This window comes from Oryctolagus cuniculus, chromosome 7, assembly GCF_964237555.1.
Source record: "Oryctolagus cuniculus chromosome 7, mOryCun1.1, whole genome shotgun sequence".
NCBI lineage: Eukaryota > Metazoa > Chordata > Mammalia > Lagomorpha > Leporidae > Oryctolagus > Oryctolagus cuniculus.
Window position 1 is genome coordinate 21,715,304 of NC_091438.1, and position 14,498 is coordinate 21,729,801.

General features: G+C 37.9%; 1 protein-coding gene across 25 annotated transcripts in view; it reads left to right on the forward strand.

Moving 5' to 3' along the window:
- KMT2C (lysine methyltransferase 2C) overlaps window positions 1–14,498 on the forward strand; it is a 422,602-nt gene that overhangs the window by 374,928 nt on the left and 33,176 nt on the right. For all 25 annotated transcript variants that reach the window (XM_070077275.1, XM_070077280.1, XM_070077282.1 and 22 more), the window contains 6 exons: window positions 699–991; window positions 2,888–4,740; window positions 6,094–6,205; window positions 9,745–9,823; window positions 11,618–11,681; window positions 13,509–13,741. In XM_070077275.1, coding sequence (XP_069933376.1) covers window positions 699–991; window positions 2,888–4,740; window positions 6,094–6,205; window positions 9,745–9,823; window positions 11,618–11,681; window positions 13,509–13,741 — 2,634 coding nt within the window. The remainder of the gene's footprint in view (window positions 1–698; window positions 992–2,887; window positions 4,741–6,093; window positions 6,206–9,744; window positions 9,824–11,617; window positions 11,682–13,508; window positions 13,742–14,498) is intronic.

Here is a 14,498-nt window from a genome sequence, read left to right on the forward strand (position 1 = left end):
GAAAAAGTGATTTCTGATTTTTTTCAAATATTTATTTATTTATTTGAAAAGCAGATTTACTCGGAGGGAGAGGCAGATACAGATATCTTCCATCCTCTGGTTCACTCACCAGGGGGTGGACCATTCCCAAGCCAGGAGTCCTATCCAGGTCTTTCACTTGGGTGCAGGGGCCCAAGCACTTAGGCCATCTTCCACTGCTTTTTTCAAGTGCATTAGCAGGGAGCTGGATTATAAATGGAGCCGACAGGACTTGAACCAGTGCCATATGGGATGCTGGTGTTGCAGGCAGTGGGTTAACCCACTGTGCCACAGCACCAGCCCCAGACTAAGTAATTCTTCACAGCTGTTAAATTTTCTCCTTTTTTTTTTTGTATTCTCTAGACTTTGTCATATTGCAAGGAAGACAAATGAATTTGGTGAGATTAACACCAATTGACTTGGTTTATTCTGTATCTCATTTTAGTCTTCACAGATTTGTAAGGGAATCTGTAAATACAAAAGTGTTCAGTTTTATAGTAGTAGAGAAGAAAAGACATAGCCAAATTATTAATTTATATTTCATAGTCTATTATATAGGTAACTAGTATTTTACCAAACTTTGAAGTATGTAGACATTTTTAACAAAGCAACTTAATGAAAGCATTAGGATTTTAAAAAGCTGTTAGAAACCCCAGTGATTTTTGTTTCTTTCTACTTAGCGGCAGAAGTTACGTGAAATCATTCTCCAACAGCAACAGCAGAAGAAGATTGCTAGTCGACAAGAGAAGGGACCACAGGATTCATCAGTAGTTGGTCATCCAGGTCCCCTTCAGCACTGGCAGCCAGAGAATATCAACCAGGCTTTCAGTAGACCTCCACCTCCCTATCCTGGAAACATGAGATCTCCTATTGTCCCTTCTCTAGGACCTAGATACTCTGTTTTCCCGAAAGATCAGCGAGGACCCTATCCTCCTGATGTTGCTGGTATGGGGATGAGACCACATGGATTTAGGTAATGCTTTTAACTTCCTGCCTGATTTAAATTGCTACTAGGAGAAACTTGACAGTTACTGTTAATCAAAAGTTGTTCTTAATGCTTTCTCCTTCTTTCTCTCCTTTGCAATATAATCAATGTTACCTTCTAATGAGAAGTCATATACTTTTCCCCCCAAGAATTCTAAAGTTTCTAAAACCATTCCCTTTGTTATTAATCATATTAGGATTTTCTTATTTCCATAAGTAATATAGTATATCACCATTTAAATCACATCCTCCAAATTGTGGCTCCCACATACAAGTTAAATCTCCTGTGATGTAATGAATGATGAGATTTGTCCTCTTCCCAAATTTCTGCCTTTTAAATTTAATACTGTACAGTGTTTGACCAGGTTTCTTAACATAAAGGATATTTTACATTATGGACTTCATGATCAAATTGGGTTTTTAAGTTGATGATGATCATGGCTATGTTTGCTGTTCGTGTTTTCTTTTTTAAAGTTTTTCATTTATTTATTTGAAAAGCAGAGTGATGGAGGTGGGTGGTATCTTCCATCTGCAGGTTCTCTGCCCATTGTCCACAGTATCCAGGGTTGGGCCAGGCCAAAGCCAGGAGTCAGGAACTCAATACAGGTTTTCCATGTAGATGGTGGGGACTCGGGTGCTTGAGCCATCATCTGCTGCTTCCCAGGTGCCTTAGCAGGGAAGTGGATCATCAGAAGCAGAGTAGCAAGGATAACATGGGATGTAAGCATCCCAAGCAGCAGCCTAACCTGTGCCACAACTATGGCCTCCATGTTTCTTGCTTTGAAGTGCCTGGTAGAAAGGTAGAAGCCCAAATTTATAGTTGTAGCAGATAGTTGTTATAGTTGTAACCAAGAGATATTTAAGATATGCTTTTTAGTTTTATGAAAGAACTCTCGCTTTTACATTCTTATCCATATTTTCCTTTTTTCTTCCACATTAGTTACAGTTTATGCCTCTTGTGTGTCTTCTGTTTCTTTGTTGTTGCCTATAATCCTTTCTAACATGCAATATAAGATAAATAACAAATAGTTTGGTAAATTATTTAACCTTCTTTGGTAATGCCCGTCTTTCTTTCACTGCCACTTATTGCTGTCAAGCAAGTGCATTTAATCTGTCCAGTGGTCACATCTTTGGCTTTGTGGTCTCTTGTACATTGTCCTATAAGTATCTCTAGTGTAATTTGGTGTAGACATTCTATCTTCATTCAGACATTCAAATCAGCTTCCTCCAAAGAACCTCCTTAAATATAGCCAAAAGTGTCCAGGGGTGGGTGTTTGGCCTAGTGGTTAAACTGTCACTTGGGATGTCCACTTGCCATGTCAGAGTGCCTTGGTTCAAGTCATAACTCTGCTCCCCATTACAGCTTCCTGCTAGCGCACACCCTGGGAAGCAGCAGGTGATGGCTTAAAGAGTTGGTTTCCTGCCACCCACATGAGAGACACACAAATTGAGTTTCTAGTTCTTCATTTCAGCTTGACCCAGCCTTAGCTGTCATAGGCATTTGGAGAGTGAACCAGCAGACGGGAGATCTCTGTTTCTCTCTCTTTGCCTCTCAAATACATAAACAAAAGTTTTAAAAAATCACAGACTCCAATAGTAGTAATCTTATTTTTGATCAGTTCATTCCATCTATTTGTTCTATGCTACCTAAGCCTGTAGAACTCAGATAAGTCTTCGGTTGTAGAGTGCTTGAGTAAAGTCTTACTTATATTTGGATACTATTCTTTTTGAATACTTTTCAGTTCTTTCTAACTGTTGTAGTTATACTTTTGCTAAGTCATTGTATTTGGCCACAGTCATTTTTTTAACGGAAATTTAGAATGGCTTTTCCCTTTTCAACTTAACTTTGAATTCTGTTTAATACTTTTTACCTTTTTTCTTTTAGATTTGGATTTCCAGGAGGTGGTCATGGTACCATGTCAAGTCAGGACCGCTTTCTTGTGCCTCCTCAGCAATTACAAGGATCTGGAGTTCTTCCACAGCTAAGAAGATCAGTATCTGTAGATATGCCTAGGCCTTTAAATAACTCTCAGATGAATAATCCAGTTGGACTTGCACAGCATTTCCCACCACCGAGTTTGCCCGTTCAGCAGCACAACATACTGGGTCAAGCATTCATTGAACTGAGGCACAGGGCTCCTGATGGAAGGCCACGGCCACCCTTCGGCGCTTCTCCTGGCAGCGTTCTAGAGCCACCTGCTCATCTGAGACATGGAAGCTTCCTTCCTCGACCAGACTTTCCAGGTCCTAGACACCCAGACTCCATTCGACGGGCTCCCCAAGGTCTACCTAATCAGCTGCCTATGCATCCAAACTTGGAACAAGTGCCACCCTCTCAGCAGGAGCAGAGTCATCCTGTCCATCCATCTTCTCTGGTTGTGAGGTCTCTGAGTCATCCCTTAGGTGGTGAGTTTCCAGAGGCCTCTTTGTCAGCATCTGCACCAGCTGAAACAACGTCTGATAGTCTGCAGATAACCAGCCAGCCATCCGATGGTCTGCAGATAACCAACCAGCCATCCGATGGTCTGCAAGAAAAGCTTGATTCTGATGACCCTTCTGTGAAAGAGCTGGATGTTAAAGACCTTGAGGGGGTCGAAGTCAAAGACTTAGATGACGAAGATCTTGAAAATTTAAATTTAGATACAGAGGATGGCAAGGGAGATGAATTGGATACTTTAGGTAATTTGGAAACTAATGATCCCAACCTGGATGACCTCTTACGGTCAGGAGAGTTTGATATCATTGCATACACAGATCCGGAACTTGACCTCGGAGATAAGAAAAGCATGTTTAATGAAGAACTTGACCTAAATGTTCCAATTGATGATAAATTAGATAATCAGTGTGTATCTGTTGAACCAAAAAACAAGGACCAAGAGGACAAAACTGTGTTTCTTGCTGATAAACATTCACCGCAGAAAAAATCCAGTGTTAATAATGAGGTAAAAACTGAAGTACTGTCTCCCGATACTAAAGAGGAAACCAAATGTGAAATTGAGAAAAGTGGTGATAGTAAAGATGGTATTGACACTTCCTGCTCACAGGCTTCTACTCATGCAAACCTAAGTGATGGAGAAAAGACTTCCTTGCAACCTTCTGATCCAGATGTACCTGAGAAAAGAACTAACCAAACTGTTGGCTCTAACCCAAGTGTCATTCAAGGATCCACTTCACTGCCCTCTCAAGACGTAATAAGTTCTTGTGGGTTAACTGGATCAACTCCAGTTCTTTCAAGTTTACTGGCTACTGAAAAATCTGATAACTCAGAAATAAGGCCATTGGGGTCTCCACCAGCAACTTTGCCAGCCTCACCATCCAACCATGTATCAAGTTTGCCTCCTACTTTAATGGCACCACCTGGCCATGTTCTGGATAATACCATTAATTCTAATGTAACAGTGGTTTCTAGGGTAAACCATGCTTTTTCTCAGGGTGTGCAGGTGAATCCAGCATTCATTCAGGGTCAGTCAACTGTTAACCACAATTTGGGTACAGGAAAACCTACAAATCAACCAATGCCTCTAACAAGTCAGTCTGGTACCAGTGGCACATCTGTGCCTCCACAGCTAATGATTCCCCAAACGTTAGCCCAGCAGAATAGAGAAAGGCCCCTTCTCCTTGAAGAACAACCTCTGCTTCTACAGGATCTTTTGGATCAAGAAAGACAAGAACAGCAGCAGCAAAGACAAATGCAAGCCATGATTCGTCAGCGGTCAGAGCCGTTCTTCCCTAATATTGGTAGGAATTCCATTGAATCCCAACATATGTTATTTTGTGCATTAGTCTGTCTTGTAATTCACTAATTTCTCATTATTAAATTTATATTTGGATTATAACACTAACAGTGTTTTTTCTTCTTCCTGGAGCTTTAAAATGAAAGCAGTTAAGAGTTGCAGGTTCCATCCATTTGAATCAAAGAGATTTAAAACTATGAGTTGAAGACCTCACTCAGTCCCATTGTTTATAATATTGTTTAATGGAAAGTGGAGTCTGATTTTTAGTTCCTACCTTTCAACTATTGCTACTATTTATTTTCAGAATCATGAAAAAATGAATTAAAGAAAATTATGATAGAAATACAGCTTTTTAGTTTTTTTTTTTTTTTTTTTAAGGATTATTTATTTGAGAGGGAGAGACAGAGAGGTCTTCCATCTGTTGGTTCACTCCCCGGATGGCCACAACAGCTGTACCTGGGCCAATCCTGAGCCAGGAGCTTCTTCCTGGTCTCCAACGTGAGTGCGGGGGCCCACTTGGACCATCCTCTGCTACTTTCCCAGGTGCATTATCAGGGAGATGGATCAGAAGTAGAGCAGCTGGGACTCAAACTGACACCTGTATGGGATGCCAGTGCTGCAGGCAGAGGCTTAACCTGCTGCACCACAGCATCAGCCGCTTTGGTGTTCCTTTGTGTGCAACAAATGCTTGGCCATTTTTTGCCATACAAGCCTTTTTAACTTAGTTCCAATGGCTTGCTTATTTTAAAAGCAAGAACAACATGAAAGCAATGCAATCAAAATGCTTTTGTTCTTTGAAGAATAAGAATTAACACAGGGTACATGTCAGGAATACTTTATTCCAAGCTGTGGAATACACACACACAAACCAATTTCATCATATAGTCTTTTTTTTTTCTATTTATATGTAAAAGAAGTCTCTCAGTACCCTCTCCTTATTATAGGGATGTATTCTCAAAAACCTTACACATTTGTCCTCTAAAGTGTTAAATAATTATAAATTCTCCTTCATGATACTACATTACTAAAGATGCTATTAATGATTAGAATTTTAAAAGTTGGATGAAAGGGAATTGCAGTGCTATAGATTTTTATTGCTATAATTGCCCTTAAATTTTTCTGGTTTCTTGTTTTCATTCCTGCAGGACTAAGGTATTCAAGCATGCTTCAGTTATAGATTATTGAAGTGTTTTAAAATTCAGATTAGGTTGTTATCATCTTATAGTTTCTTATCTGGGTCAGAAATCTATAATGATTATTGATAAGTAAGGTATAAGAATCTATAGATAGTTTTTTGATACTTAAATTATCTCTTAGTACTATGGAATAAGTAACTTTAAATATATTTCTTCTTCAGATTTTGATGCAATTACAGATCCTATAATGAAAGCCAAAATGGTAGCCCTTAAAGGCATAAACAAAGTGATGGCACAAAACAATCTGGGCATGCCACCGATGGTGATGAGCAGGTAGGTGGACGTGCTTCTCATACCTGCTGGACATCTAAATATGCACGGAGTTGTCACTAGTTCCTAGAAGATCAAACAGATACTCAAGAATCTATCCTGAAAATGATCAATAAATATGTATATTGATTGTGATATCGGCCGATTATAATCAGATAAAAAATGCTGTACTACAAGTACAAGAAATTAATTTCCATTAGTTTCAGAGAGAGTAAACAATAAAATATAACAAAGATTTGGAAGGATTGACTTGGTCAGTCATGAAATCTAAAGTACTTAAGTGTGTGCTTTTAAAAATACTTTAAGAATTGTTAGTGCTAAGATATTTTTAGTTAAGATTCTCAGTGATTAGAGGCATCTGTGAATTCAGCTTTAAAGTCTACCAAAACTGATTTTGAATCAGTCAAGAAATCCTAAGAATTATATAAGAACTATTAGAAGATAGTAATTGGGAATGTGTAAGTCTTGACACTGTTAGCAAAACAAAAGGGTTCGGGAATTATATATTAAAGGAGACTATTATAATTATTTGATTGTTAGCCACACACATTGTTTCTTTTTTTATATATACATATTTATTTATTTGAAAGGCAGGGTTAACAGAGATGCAGAGAGAGAGAAAGAGGTTTTACATCTGCTGGTTCACTCCCCAGATGGCCACAATGGCCAGAGTTGGGCCAATCCAAAGCCAGGAGCCAGGAGCTTCCTCTGGGTCTTCGACAAGGGTGCAGATCCCCAAGCACTTGGGCCATCTTCTGCTTTCCCAGGCCCATTAGCAAGGAGCTGGATTGGAAGTGGAATAGCTGGGACTTGAACCAGTGCCCATATGGGGATACTCGTGGTGCCATGCCACAGTGCCCACCCCTGTAGGAATGTTTTTAAAGCAGGTTTCTGTGCAGTACTATAGACCTGCTGAATCATAATATAGAAATGGTTCTTCTGTGTATTTTTTTGTGTAGATCACTATTTGCGAACTGTCAATATGGTAGCACAGGACCTCAATTTATCCTAATTATCTGGTTAAAAACTTGTAAGTTTTTTATGGAACTGCATATAAAATCTGCAGAAATCATACTTAAAATTTTAATCCTTAAATACTGTAATTCTTTTCAGTTTTTAAGAATCTTTGGACATCATTAAGAATCATATTTTGAGATCAAAAGAAAGGTAGTTATTTCTAAGGAGTTTCATTGAGTATCATTTAATAGCACTATTCCCCTATCAGTGTGTTTTTTCTTTTTCTTTTTTTTAAAGATTTATTTATTTGAAAGAGTTAGGGGAAGAGAGAGAGAGAAATCAATCTTCCATCTGCTAGTTCACTTTCCAAATAGTTGTAACAGCTGGGACTGGGCCAGGACAAAGCCAAGCTATCCAGGTTTCCCACGTGGGTGGCAGGAGTCCATGCGCTTGGGCCATCTTCTGTTGCTTGCTTAGACACGTTAGCAGGGAGCTGGATTGGAAATGGAGCAGCAGGACTCATTCCTGTGGAATGCTAGTGTCTTAGGCAGTGGCGTAACCCACTACAACACAATACCAGCCCCTTTCACAGCGTTTCTTAGCCTTTTTATGTTTTGAACTGTTTCGATGTTACATTGAAACATTTCAAATTCTTAGAATATTTTAAATCCTGAAACCCAAAAATATACTATAACGGAAATTGTTTCTATATATTTATATTTCTATATATTTATAAATATATTTATATATTATTTATATATATTATATATTTATATATTTTATATATTATATTTATATATAAATTTATATATTTATAAAATATAAAACTTGCACTATATGAATATGTGCTTCTTAATGCACTGAACATTAAGTCTGATAACTACAGTAATTTCAAAGTAATGACTCTAATTGACCTATTAGGTATCTACAACACTTGCTAGGAAAATTTTATTTATCGTCTATTGGTGACAGTCATGATACTCGTAATATTGTAGTTTGACACTATAGTTGAAAAAAAAATGCTGAATTTTGTTTTGTACTTTTTAAAAAAATAGACCTCAGAATTAGAACTCTTTTTGCATCTTACGCCCATCAGCATCATAGCTGTGCCATGTTGTTTACCAGAAGCTAATCACTTCTTGGGGTAGTATAATGTGTTGAATAAGCATGACAGACAGTGATCGAGAATTAGATTAAGAGATCATCCCAGACAGGACAGTAACATGTGGGAAGTGAATAATTTTTAATTATTGTGAACTCTGAGTATTAATGTACAATATTTGGAATATATATAGATATTATTTAAAGATTTATTTATTTACTTGAAAGTCAGGGCTACACAGAGAGGAGAGGCAGAAAGAGAGAAAGAGGCCTTCCATCCGCTGGTTCACTCCCAAATTGGCCGCAATGCCTGGAGCTGCTGCATCAATCCAAAGCCAGGAGCCAGGAGCTGCTTCTTATGGGTCTCCTATGCTGGTGCAGAGGCCCAAGGACTTGGGCCATCTTCTGCTGCCTTCCCAGGCCACAGCAGAGAGCTGGATCAGAAATGGAGCAGCTGTAGTGCCCACTACACCACAGTGTCGGCCACTGTATTTTGAAAATTGTGTTATATCTATCTTGAGATGCTTATGCTAAATCATTTGTAGAGAAAACGTTTTCAGTTAAGCAATGTATTTTTTTAAGATTATAGAGATGCAGACACAGAGAGTGGGGGGGGTGGTCTTCCATCCTCTGGTTCTTTCCCCAGATGGCTAAAATGGTCAGAGTTAGGCCGATCAGGAGCAAGGAGCTTCTTCTGGGTCTCTCACGTGGGTACAGGTACCCATGGACTTTGGCCATCTTCTGCTGCTTTCCCAGGCCATAAGCAGAGAGCTGGATCAGAAGTGGAGTAGCAGGATCCGAACCAGTGTCCATGTGGGATGTCAGCACTGCAGGCGGCTGCTTCACCCACTATGCCACAGAGCTGGCCCAGGCTGTTTGGTGTTTTTACAGCTTTAAGTAGAGGAAGTAATATTTTTGGCAAATATATTTAACCAAATAGATTTTTTTGGTCAGTGTCCAATTTTGACTTGTTCTATCAAGTCAAAATTTCTTAATTGTGAAATTTCTTAATTGAGATGCATTTTATATTTTAAAATAAAAAATAGCTACCTATTAATTTTTAATGCAGATTAATAAAATTCAGAGTAAGAAAAAATTTTGATTGCTGAAATGAAACTAAATCTTCACTCTATTTTTATCCTGAAGACTCACATTTGTTTTATTTTAAGATTCATTGAGGTACCTGTCCTAGTATAACCTCTTGAGTTAACCTAGGTAGCTCAACACGGCCTTTCTTGTGGGAAAACATACTTTTTCTCTGAGTCTTGCTTGAATTTTAAGTAATGTAAAAGTGCTAAGAATTTACACTCCATAGTTTTGCAGTAGTAGTAAATCTGTTTGGTATAGAAAGGATAAGAATTTAATACATGTTTTGCTGGAGAAGGCAATCGCCACTGCTCTCTTCCATGAAGATAAAACTGTTCAGCGCCTGAAATTTGCTGATAGGTAGTCATGGTCTGCTACTTACTGCTTCCTTTTCCCAGGTTCCCCTTTATGGGCCCTTCTGTGGCTGGAACACCGGCTGGTGAAGGCCAGAGCCTTGTCCCACAGAGCGTTACTCAGGTAACACTGCTTTCAGTTACCACTCTGTGTAACTGTCCCTCACAACCCATTCTTACAGTGAGGCCCCCCTAGGAAGAAGCAGCAGCCTTAAACCACTATCTGGATATATTATCAATGCAGCAGAAATAAAAATCTTTTTATAGTTTCTGTCTTTACATACATTGATTGATTACTCTAGAGAGACATGCTCATGTCTTTATTTTGCAATTAATCCATTTTATTTAAAATATAAAACTGCTATATGGTAAGAAATGATTATAATCATTCTACTTAGAAATAGGTATTCATTGTCTATTCTTTGGAATAATTTAGGCTTTTGAATATACAACATTTATAACAATCAGTTTTAAATTGAAATATTCTATGTTCTTACTGTCAAGCAACATCTGGAACAATATTTTCATCAATTTTTTTTTAAAAAATTGTAATTGACAGTAATTTTGCAGATTTATGGATTATGTTATGACATTCTACCTGTATATATTGTCTAATGATCAGATCAGAAGTGATTTTTTTTTTAATTTGCCTAGAGAAAAAGAGTTACCTGTTATATATGTTCTTTTGAGATTTTCTTTTTTGCCCTGCCACATAGGTTTTAGGATTTATTATGCTGATAATAATAGTCTGTTCATTATTAACAGAAGGAAGAGGCCATTTGATACAGTACAGTACAAAAAGTATAGGCTTTGTAGCTGAGTTTAAAAGAAATCCCAGTTCCACCATGAATTTACTATGCAGTTTTGGGAAGTTCATTAATTTTTTTCTCCTTTTTTTTAGTTTTATTTTTTTATTTGAAAGAGTTAGAGGGAGAGGCAGAGGCAAAGAGAGCGAGAGATGTTCCATCTGAATACTCTCCAAAACGGCCACAGTGGCCAGAGCTGGGCCAGGCCGAAGCCAGGAACTTTTTCTGGATCTTCCACCTGGGTGCAAGGGCCCAAGCACGTGGGCCATTCTCCACTGCTTTCCAGGCACATTAACAGGGAGCTGGTTTGGCAATGGAGCCACCATGTCTTGAACCTGCTCCCATATGGGATGCCGGCACTGCACACAGCGGTTTTAACCACTACACCACAGCCCAGGCCCAAGTTCATTAATCTTTGTTTTCTGTCTTGTCCAGTGTTAGACACCTACTTTACAGTATTGTAAAGATTGCACCTAATGCGTTCTGGCTACTAGTATCATTCATAATTGTTACTTTGTATATAGCATATGTCTAACAGAATTTGATACAACTGGATAAAAGGACTTTCAGAATAAAGTTTATTGAGATTGCCAGAAAATTATTTTATGAATAACTGCTTAATCAGGCACCCTGAAAGAAACAAAACATTGGGAAAATCAAGCTAATATTTCTCATTTTAAACTTACAATTTATACATTTCAAAGATATTGTGTTATTGTTACAAATGATTTTGTGGTGTGGGTGGCATTTAATATGAAAGAAACTAGGTTTTTTTTTATTATCATAAAGTGAGTTTTTGGGTGGATCTCTAGGTTAGCATTAATGAACTCTGATTTATCCTACCATTATATTTCTGATGACTAATGGTTTCCTTTAAGCATGATTTTCTAAGTGAAAATCTACAATGCAATATAGTTAGAGATAGTAATACATTTTCAGAAATTGTCATCTCACTAAGTTCATTTAAGTTTTTATAGAAATCAAAATTTTAAAGATGTCTTAGGAACTTATAGGTTTTTTTTTTCCTTCTATTTTATTTCCTCTTTTAAAAGTTTTTTTTCCCATTAACTCAAGCGTGGAATAAACATATTTGTAAATTTTACTCATTTTAGGATGGCAGTATAACACATCAGATTTCTAGGCCTAATCCTCCAAATTTTGGTCCAGGCTTTGTCAGTAAGTATAAATCTAATTGAAGTTACATGTTCTTTGGGGATTGCCTGTATTCACAGTATTCGTGTCGTTCTAAATCCTCGGAGTTAGTTTAGCTGTATTACTTAAACCTTAAGTGCCCTCATCTTTTATCAAAACATCACTGCCCTTATCAGGCATTTTTTTCCTGAAGGCATGCATTCTCATTGCTTTCTCTCTGCTGTGCATGAAGAATTATGTTAGAAATAAGTACTTTAGTACAGAAAAATCATCTTCCCTATTCTCTTTAATATTGTTGCTGTTTTTGTTTCTAGATTGGGCACTTTACAGTTTTTAGAATTAAGCTACTTTTTGTTCTCACAACTGTCTGCCCAAGTGACAAGGACACTGAATGGGAAAAACAAAGGGAATGTGCGTAGACATAAGATGGGTTAGCAGCATGGTATAGAGGTCAAGTGTGCAGGATGCCACTGAATCTTCTTAGTTATCTGTAGGGGTACCAAGGTGGTTCAGGATAGTATTTAAAGTTCTCCCCAGACTGAACCTTTCTGAAATCTTCAGACTGTTTAGCTAACTTTTTTCACCATTATCTTTCATTTTGCTCACCTCTGCTCTCCTGGTTCCAGAAACCAGAAAGGCTTTCCTTGCGGTAGGTCTCATTCTACCAGAAGCAGAACTTCTGAAATCTTGTGAAAAAGCCTGTTCTTGAAAAATGCCCTTCAAATTTAGTAGTCTAGATTTCAAGTTCATACATATACTGGAATTCTGGGTTTAGGAACAAACCCAAAGTCTGGCATTTTGAAATTCCCCCTGTATTAATTATAATTATAATTTGAATGTATTTGCATAAAAAACCAAGTAAACTGCTATAACCAACTGGCTTTTTCTGGCTTTATTGTGCCCATTGGCTTTGGTTGGATTCTTAATGTATGACTAATTTCTGTTATCATTGATGTTATTTTCAGCTAATGTCCTTCTAAGAATTGTACTTACTCATTTCTTTGTCTTGTAGTGAGTCAAAAGGGTATATTCAGAATTTTTTACTACATAAAATGACTCCCTGCACTCCCCCCCCCCCACCTTTTTTCTTTTTTTTGGACTTGGCATCAGTGAAAGTGAAGTGCCCTTAGATAATAAAGAGGGCAATATTTGTGCAAGAGGAGATACTAAGGGCAGCCATAGAAGAGAAAAGGTTTTTACTTGGTTAAATATTCCCTCCATTTGGTTTTTTGTAGAAGTTTGTTACAGATTAATAAACATTACCAATGTTGTTAACTTACAGATTTCCTTTATAAAACATAGACTTCAAATTGGTCCTTTCCAAAACATTTTGGATTCTCTCCCTTTCAGTTTAGTACATTTCTTCATCATTACAAGATAGGGAAAACCAAACAAAAGAAAATTAGCATGGGAAATGATTACCTAATCCATGCTGTGGATCTTAGTAGGTTTTACTTTGTCTCTTTAAATAAATTCTGTAAAGTTAAATTAAATGCACATATAACTTAATGTATCATTTGGCTGTGGATTCAAGACTGATAGCTGTGTAGAAAAAAGCATTTTGTTAGGCAAAAGTCTTCTGCTTTTCAAAGATTGTATTTGTAATATTTATAAGTGTTAATTTAACCAGTGTCCTAAGAATATACATTCCCTTAATTTCTCAATTGCATATCTTTCTAAAATCTGCTACCTTACAATTATAAATAATGGTCTGATATATAGTATTTTTTCAAATTTTCTGTTGAATGGTCAAGGTAAAAATTTATTTCTTTGCAAAATGGATTTGTGTAACTTTTATAGTGTGGCATTCAAGAAAATTAACACAAATGAAATGTTTAACTTTTTCCTCAGATGACTCACAACGTAAGCAGTATGAAGAATGGCTTCAAGAGACCCAGCAGCTTCTCCAGATGCAGCAGAAATATCTTGAAGAACAAATTGGTGCACACAGAAAATCCAAGAAGGCCCTGTCGGCTAAACAGCGTACTGCCAAGAAGGCAGGGCGTGAATTTCCAGAAGAGGATGCAGAGCAGCTCAAGCATGTCACAGAGCAGCAAAGCATGGTTCAGAAACAGCTGGAACAGGTAAGAAATGCTGGTTTGCAAAGGAGAAACCACCAGCAATTGTAAATGAATAGAGTGTTTGGTGTTCCTCTTTAAGTGTTAGAGGATTTGAGCTGATGTTAAATGCCTTACTGAAGAACACTGCCATAGAGGAGTAACTCTTGAGAGCTGAGGAAACAGCAACCCCAGTCTCTTCCTTAGGCTGACTCTCAGCACGTACTTCATAAATGCCACTAAGGAGACTAATTTTCCTTATCCGGTCTTAGAATTATATTCATACTCTTTAGCAGCCCTGATATAGTTGGAGAAATCTAGTTATTTTTTTCCAGGTGAAGAAGTGGCTTTGCAGGAGTTGGTGCTGTGGCTCAGTGGGTTAAGCTGCAGTGCTGGCATCCCATATGGGCACTGGTTCGTGTCCTGGCTGCTCCATTTCTGATCCAGCTCTCTGCTAATCATCTGGCAAAACAGTAGTAGATGGTCCATGTGCCTGGGCCATTGCACCCATGCGGAGACCCGGGATGAAGCTCCTGGCTCCTGACTTTGGCCTGGCCCAGCCCTGGCTATTGAGGCCATCTGGGAAGATCAGCAATGGAAAATCTCTCTCCCTGTAACTCTGACTTTCAAATAAAATTTTAAAAATCTTAAAAAAAAAAAAAAAGTCACTGTGCAGAAGGTTGTGTCTCGTACATCTGAGAGTCTGGCTTTCCTCATAATTAGTCTCATGAAGGAAGAGCTGGGTTCAGGAGGGAAGAAGAATCAGGGATGCAGGACCTTAACT